This window comes from Raphanus sativus, unplaced genomic scaffold (genome assembly GCF_000801105.2).
Source record: "Raphanus sativus cultivar WK10039 unplaced genomic scaffold, ASM80110v3 Scaffold0562, whole genome shotgun sequence".
In the NCBI taxonomy this organism is placed as follows: domain Eukaryota; kingdom Viridiplantae; phylum Streptophyta; class Magnoliopsida; order Brassicales; family Brassicaceae; genus Raphanus; species Raphanus sativus.
In genome coordinates this window covers 22,119-30,604 of record NW_026615880.1, presented here as the reverse complement: position 1 = coordinate 30,604, position 8,486 = coordinate 22,119, and the positions used below count along the sequence as shown (strand labels likewise).

The 8,486-nt window shown below is 34.8% G+C and overlaps 1 protein-coding gene and 1 long non-coding RNA gene across 2 annotated transcripts; both read left to right on the top strand.

Annotated features, from left to right (window-relative positions):
• The first annotated feature begins 3,237 nt into the window (after nucleotides 1-3,237).
• On the top strand, nucleotides 3,238-4,773 carry LOC108841702 (F-box protein At1g30790-like). The gene has a single exon (XM_018614462.2). It carries the CDS (start codon nucleotides 3,306-3,308, stop codon nucleotides 4,641-4,643), a length of 1,338 nt encoding a protein of 445 aa, XP_018469964.2. The 5' UTR covers nucleotides 3,238-3,305; the 3' UTR covers nucleotides 4,644-4,773.
• Nucleotides 4,774-5,279: 506 nt separating this feature from the next.
• On the top strand, nucleotides 5,280-6,425 carry LOC108841703 (uncharacterized). Its single transcript, XR_001948178.2, has 2 exons — nucleotides 5,280-5,906; nucleotides 6,062-6,425. It is a non-coding gene; the product is annotated as an uncharacterized LOC108841703 (long non-coding RNA).
• Nucleotides 6,426-8,486: the final 2,061 nt, after the last annotated feature.

Here is an 8,486-nt window from a genome sequence, read left to right as displayed (position 1 = left end):
TTTTCATTGTTCATTACACATCAACTATGTTGATGATATGCCAACAACTATGTTGATGATATAATTATTTGAGAGTTACATGCCAACAACTATGTTGATGATATCAATGCGAGCATTCCCGTCCCCTTACTATTGTGTGAAAGTGATTTGTAGTTATAGTACACCACCAAATATTACTGGTGACCAAATCACAATCTATTCTTTTGTAATAACCGATATTACTCTTATTGATTATAACTTTTATAATATATATTAAACTTGTGGTACCAAACGTAAGAAGTCAAATAATTTATAATTTCTTATTAATATTTTCACTACTAAATAAAGTTTATAATGAAAAATATTTATTTATGTTTTCATCTAAAAATTTAATGTCTTGTAAATTTATTTGTAAACTAAAATATATTTAGAAATTATATTTTTATTTTAAAATTTATTCTCTTTTCAATTATCTAAAAATTAAAAATTTTACTTGATTAACATTTATTTACGTATTTTGTTATCTAAAATATTTTTTGTCTTGTAAATTTATTTGTACACTAAAATATATTTAGAAATTATATTTTTATTTTAAAATTTTTTTCCTTTTGAATTATATAAAACTAAAATTTACTTGATTAATATTTAGTTATGTGTTTGTTATCAAAAATATTTTTTGTCTTTTAAATTTAGTTGTACACTAAAGTATTTTTATTAATTATCTATTTTATTTTAAAATTTATTTCCTTTTCAATTATATGAAAATCAAAACTTTACTTGATTAATATTTAGTTATGTGGTATGTGTTTTTTTTAAAAAAAAATTAACTCTTTTATTATAAGATTTTACAGAAAACAACACAATATGTATAAAACTATTTTTTTTTATATATATTTTTAGATTTTAGATAAATTTTAATATTATTAGTTTTAATAATTTATCTAATCAAAAGAACTAAAATTCGTTTTTTATTTTGTGGCTAATTTATATGTTATATTCATTAAAAATATAAATGATATTAACCACTAACTTTTTATTTTAAAATATATTTCTAGATGTTGGATAATCCTTATCATTATTAATTTTAATCACTTATCTAATCAAATTATTAAAGTTCATTTTTATTTAATGGGTAATTTGTATTTTTATTCATTAAAAATATAAACGATACTAACCGTCCTAATTTTTAACGTGAGAGTTATGTTGCGAAAAATTACTTCGAATAGAAAATTTGTATTTTTATTCATTAAAAATATAAATAATATTAACCGTCCTAACTATTTAATGAGAGATACGTTGCGAAAAATCACTTCGCAGATAATATTATAGATACCCAAGATACCCAAAAAAGTTTATTTTATTTGATTTAGTATAAATAATTGTATAGTTTCAAAAAGAAAAGTTTCGAAAAAAAAAAGATTTAACTAATATATTTGATTTATAATTTTAATTTTAAGTATTTATCGTCGACATAATTTTTCTTTGAATTTTCATAAATTTTATTAAAGCTGAAAATGGGTAAGGTTATGATTTTGGACTAGAAAATAATGTTCGGTTGATTTATTAGTTTCTACTCACAACCGGTTTAGCCACCTGGTTTTCATAAAATTGATTTTGGTTCAGTAATTAGGCTTTTTTTTATGGGCTGGCGCCACATCTTCACCTTCATCAGTATTCACGTAGATAGATTAGAGTTTTTATAAGTTAAGAGTTGTATTGATCAAATAGGAACAATTGCTACTTTTTCAATTGTTGTGCACTATAAGAGTTACAAACAACTTGTATCAACATGATGACAGATGATTTGGTTATGATGTTCAATCAACATGATATGATAATGATTATGATGTCTCAATCTTTCTCTACCCATGGCTAAAGGGATGAGTAACCTGGTGAACCTTAGGGGCTTCGGTGCTACTGTACTGTCGTCCCACAGCTCGAGCATGAGGAATCGATTGCTTCTCAGCTGCAAGCGCATTTACATTCTCAACTAGATACTGTCACGGGAGCCTCCAAACCACATTACCTTCCTCGTTCCCTTGCCTATCGAGGAATACCTTCAACACCGAACTCATTCAGCTCTTGCTCCCATTTCGTGTTGTCCACATTTAGCATCACAAAATGCACTTTGTCCCTGCAGATCACAACGAAACTAAGACAATAACAGACCAGAGTCTGAATTACCAAATCCTGCCAATCAATCTCACATCCTCTCTTCCTTTTCTTCCTCTTGCTATCTCCAAGCTCCAAAGACAACTCACTTCCATAATCACAAGGATCTTGTATCGCATCAATCCTTAACTTAGCCGCCTTAATCTTCTCTCTTCTTCTTCTTTCAACCGCATCACAACCCTTCACGTAAGAAATAGGCAAATCATCATCAAGCCCTATATCTTTCTCCAACACTTCCTTGAGTGTAAGTCTCTGACTCATCTTCGACTTCCCTTTCCACCAATCTTCACACGATACCATCTGAAGAAACGAGCTCCTTTGACCTTCATCATCATCATCATCACCGCAACAACCAAAGGCATCGGTCTCCTCCCTGTAGACAAAACCACTTCAAAGAAGAGTTCATCAGAGACCCCCCTTGCTTCATCACCCTCTCCTTCTTCTTACCGTCAACACCACTCAGCCTGGGCGAACCACTCGCCGTCTTCACAAACATCCCCACGAGATCAATCTCCTGCAACTCCAACCCTAAATACTCAACACATACTCCCCAGCTGATGCAAATCAAATCACATCCCACAACACCAGCAATCTCAAAACACCTCCCTTCCCTTCTCTCCTCACCAGCGCGTAGCAACACGTGCCCTTGGGGTCCTCTTACGCCGCCCAGCTAGTTGTCGTACTCTTGCAACGTCCCGCATCCGCAGCAAAAGGAGTTTCCTGTGTAGTAGTCGCGTTGCATCTCTTGCACCGCATGGTTTGCAGAATCCGAAAAAGTGTCCAACTTTCGATTTGGGTTTTTTGATTGATCTTCGTGGGAACGAGGAGGAGGATCCGGTAATGGTTCCGACACGGAGACACGACCGGAGCGACGGCGATTAGAGTTTAAAAGTAATGAACGAGATGCCTAGAGTTATTTATTAATTAATTTAACTTTTTATTTTTATTTAAAAAAAAAAGGACCGAACAAAATCTATTAAACTACTACTTACTTTGTGTCAGAGTTGTTAAAAGTTAAGTTCAAACGAACGGCCGAGATCTGTCTGAATTAAAAAAAGGAAACTCCAAAAAAAAAAGGAAACTCGTTTGTCGTTTTATATCGATCTAGATCTATCAATCGAGAGTCGAATTAAGGGTTTTCGTCGGGAGCCTCCATGATGGAACGTAAGGGACATGAGAAGGGCAACCGAAGCATCTTGGAACCGATCCCTCTTGATCTGAAGAAGAAGAAGAAGACTAGATCGCGTCTGACCCATCACCAGAAAGACGTCTTTTGCGGAGACAAGAGCCCCCCAGGTAAGAAGCTACATGTCATCCTCCCTTTTGATATGGAGGTGGAGACACTGACTAGATTGCCTGGAAAGTCGCTTATGAAGTTCCTATGCGTGTCCAAGACTTGGTATTCCCTTATCCGAAGCCAAAGATTCGTCGCTTCTTACTACGCTGCCAAGCCTTCCCGTTTTGTAGCCGCTTTCACCAACAGTGTATTTGGTGATCCCAAGCGCCTGTTCGTCTTCTCGGGAGAGGAGGAGGAGGAGGAGAACAACTCTTCTTCTTCTTCTTTGGTCGCCAATCTAGACATGACAATACCCTCAGTGACCTTGTCTCACGGCAGCTTCAAGTATTCTTCCGTCCATGGCTTTATGGCTGGTAATGATGAGACAACGTTCATTATATGTAACCCTAGCACGGGGCAAGTCATTACCTTTCCCTGCAAGGCAACAAGCACACGCTTGGGATACGATCCTGTTGGTGATCAATTCAAAGCATTGACCCTGTTGACATCTAGGTATGATCATATGCATAACCCTAGTTTGATGTGCACGCACGAGGTTATAAGACTTGGAAGAGGAGGAGTAGTTGTATCTCGTAGCCGATTTACATCCCCGCCTTATCGCCCTATGACTGCGGGACTAAGCATCAATGGTTTCATCTATTGTGGTGCTTCTGTTCCAGTTCCAGTTCCAAATCAACAAGACACTCCTTCTACTCGTGTGTTTGTTGTGTGTTTTGATGTTAGAAAGGAGAGGATACTAAGTTTTATCACAACGCCTAAGGAGGTCCTGGTTTGGAAGGGCTTTACATCATTGATAGAATACAAAGGGAAGCTAGCTGTCGTTGTACCAAACTGTTTGGGATGTGCTTCTTTCGACCGTTTTGATCTTTGGATACTGGAGGATGTGACGAAACATGAGTGGTCCAGACAATCATTTGAGCTTCCCTTGCCTCTTCCCTTCACTCTGGGGATGGGTAAGCGTATGATTTCCCAAGGAACCAACAAGGCCGGTGAAATCGTTTTCTCCCCAGCAATTCTGCCAGGCCGTGCCCAGCCCTTCTACGTTTTCTACTTCAACCCTGTCACGAACAACATGAGAAGAGTCAGGATCCACGGAGTCGCAGATACTGAAGAGTTCTGGAGCCGTTATGGACTCACTGGCACATGTTGCGCCTCTTTCTCACCCCAACACGCTGATAGTATTGCTTTATTATAAACGTGTGTGTGTGTGTGTGTGTTTTTTTACTGGTACTGTTGAAATACATGAACGTGATAGCGAACAAGAAGCTCGATTGGCAGACTATGGAGCAGGTTCCCGTGGCGGTGGAACTGCCCGAGGAGTTTCAGTTTCGGTGTTTTTGTCCCGTCTCCAAGGAACAGTCGAGTGAGGACAATCCTCCTCCGATGATGATGTCTTGTGGCCACGTGCCTTTGCAGGCAGACTATCACCAGAATGTCGAAGAATGGCGCTAAGACTACTTTCAAGTGTCCTTATTGCCCTACCGATGTAGTAGACTCCACAAGGTGCAAGCAGTTATACTCTACCTTTCTTGGGCTGTAACTGGTTCTTTGTTGTAGGAATATCATGAATAAAAGGAATTAATAATTTCGGAATAGAAAAAAATGGAATGATGAATAAAATGGAATATATATATATATATATATGTGTTATATGTTATGGATAGTTTGTGTAGCCTGAAAATTGATTATCATCATGCATTCTTCTAATTGTTTGAAAATCAAGCTTTTGGAGGAGTTGTTTTGAGAATGAATTATTTATCAAAGAAATTTGGAGAAAGAGTTAAACATAGGCCACTCTTTCTTCTTTTATTTTGTTACTTGTTACTTTTTTTATTTATTTTTATTTTTTCTGTTGAATGGTCGAGTGGAATTGTGACAGTGTTATCATGAAAAGTCCTATGTATGAACCGCATTGGAGCATATAATGATTAGAGAGAGGCATTCATAATGCTCTAATAAGAAGAGGAGAAGACACATTCAAAGACTGAGAAGAAAATATCCAAAAGCTCTAGCTTGTAGTTAATTAGCTTCAACATAGCCCTAGAGAAGTTGTCCTTAAATCTATTAAACCAACGCAAGACAAGATTTGGGGGCTTTCATAAAACACATTTCTAGTCCATTACACTAAACACGTGATCAACAACAAGTCCTCCTGCAACTAGAAAAGCTCTATCTAGCTTGTTGTTCATAAAAGGAGCTAGCATTACTTGTACTGCTGCTCGATTTTGTAAATATCAGGGGATAGTTGTCGGCAAACCTCACACCAATATGAAAGGCTCCAACCTCCTCCTCATAAGGCAACGCTGAAGCAGTTAAAGGAGATCCCAAAATCAAGCAAGCCTCGTCGATAGAAACAACGCCACGGCGGCAGCGAGTACAGAAGCAGCAGCGACGGTTCAATCCATGTTTGGAGATTCAGGAAACTCAGAAGAAGTTGGTTCAGCTACTTTCGACACAGGTGAAATTTCATTATCCACTACCAATTTCTACTAAACCACGATAAGAAAACACGATTACTTTAGCCTATATAAAAAAGAGAAGCTTAAACAGAGCTTGATCTGAAGTAGCTTTCAGGAGATGTTCTATATGTGCTAGTGTTAAAAAAGACAACAGTTAAAATGTTGCAGGGGCAGAGGTCTCTTGCTTTAGATACACCGATTGGGGTGTGGCAGTTGCTCTTTGCAGTAAGAGCGTGGCCATTGGTAAATCACTGGTGTGATTACTTGCATGCAAACAAAACATTCGCGAGTTTATCATCATGGCATGGGCGACATATGAGCACAGCTCCTAGAATTTGCAAGGGCAAAATAAGAAACAAGATACACTTGTGTCATTGAGCTTACATATTGTCATTGAGTTTACATATTGATTCATTCTTTAGTGATACTTTGTGTTTCTTGTCAGATTCTTCATATTTAATGATGTTCCAACTTTCAGACTGTTCCAGTTTTTAACATAATGGAACCAACAATTGATACGCTGTCTGTTATTACATTTACCAATAACTGCACGAAAGAGATGACCGGCACCACCACATATCTGTATATGTTGTACTTGTATAGCAGCTGCATGCGTTATCATACCAATTAGACATTGCAAAATAAAACTTGAGAAAGCAACCCACTGTTGTTTTTCATTTTATTTCATTTTTAGCATATCGGCTCAAGTAGAATAATAGCCTTAACCAATTGATTTCTCAAGATTCGTCTAGTGCCATAAACGTTTTAAGAGATTGAACATTTTGGTGAGAATATAGACGCTGCACGAGTCGTACTGATTCAGGGTATTAATACCAATCAATCCACTACTACAAAATCTTCCCTAACTATGAGTTTAATTAACCCAAAAATAAATCAGATTTGAAATTAACGTAAACCGGGTCAAAACTGAAATCGGTTTTTTAGCAAAAACTGAAATCGGTTTATATAAACTCACCCGTAATAAATCTGCCACAACATAAATTAAAAAGTATGTCACCACAAAAATAGAAAATCTACCAACAATTTTATGTCGAATATATGAACCTGCCGTAAGAAAATAAGTAGGACATATGAAAATAAATCGGTCCATGAAAAAATAAGTTGACCACATAAATCTACCATTAATTTATAACAACTCAGCTACCTCACTCGACATATATATTTTTAAAATTCTGTTTTCTAATCAAATCTGCCAATTAAATATGTCGTGTGAATAAATCTGATGTTTCTTAAAAAGTCTGACACTATTGTACTGGTAGATTTTTTTTCTACACATATTTTATAAACAGATTTATTTTTTGATAATTTTTTTTTTTTAAATAAGTTTGCTGTCAACTAAATATTAAGGGTATTTTGGTAGTATATGTTTTTGTTATAACTATGTGTAAAGGCAATTTCGAGCAAAAAAATATTCTAATAACTTTCAAAAAATACGAGTCATTCTAGTAATAACATAATTAATTTGTGTCATTTTAATAAATTTTCATGTTTTTAAACATAATAAAATATTAATTACTATATTAATATTTTTAAAAATAATTTTCAGTTTAGTTTTATAAATCTAAAGTATAATATTACGTAGAGCTTAAAAAATATTTAGTTATTATAAATATCGATATGCGTTCATATGAACTTACAAAATTTTATGAGTTATCTTATTTTATGCAATTTTATATTGATCATTGCTTTATTTTAAAAATATTTTAGAAAAATCAAAAATAGTAAATAATTATAAATATTAAAAAATATATTTACACATTTGATATGAAAAACTGAACTAATGTCTCTTCCATAAAAGGGTGTTGATTAGTCTGGATTGGTCCAACTCTTTTTATACATGCTTTTATTGTTGTGTCGGTTTGATAAAAAACCAATCCAGTTATTTAGATATAATATTATGATTGGACCAAAACAATAATACAAAATAAGACATATATAAGGAATACAAATATCATTTTTAGTAGTATATAGGTTACAATTTCATCAGTTTATTATATTCATTTAATATATATGGGAAAAATATAAAAGAAAAAAATCAATACCACATAGGTGAAAAAATAAAAATTGATGGGAAAGAGAGAAAAGTAGAAGAGTTGTTATTCTTATACCACTTACCCGTGATCATCTTCTTAACTATTGATAAGTCCAAAATTTATATAACATGGAACCAAATAAATAATAATAGTTTTTGGCAATCATTTAAAAATCAGAAAGTTTCAAGCATTTTAACAGAATAGACATATGGCACATATGTTGAGTAGCTCATCACCGTTGCACAATTATAGAGTATTATACGTGGCAGAAAATCAGATATATATATAGTTAAGTTTCTCACAGTCTCTCATCATCTTCTCACAGTCACTCATCATCGTCAAACAGCCCCCCAAAATAATTGTACTGGTTCCCACCAGCGTTATAAAAGTTACCACCATAATTATCTCCTGCTGCGTCGTTGCCTCTTGCTGCGTTTCCTGCTGCAGCTGGCGTTGTTTCCTGCTGCAGCTGGCGTTGTTGTTGTTGTTTCTTTGTGCTGCTGCGTTGTTGTTGTTTCCTTGTGT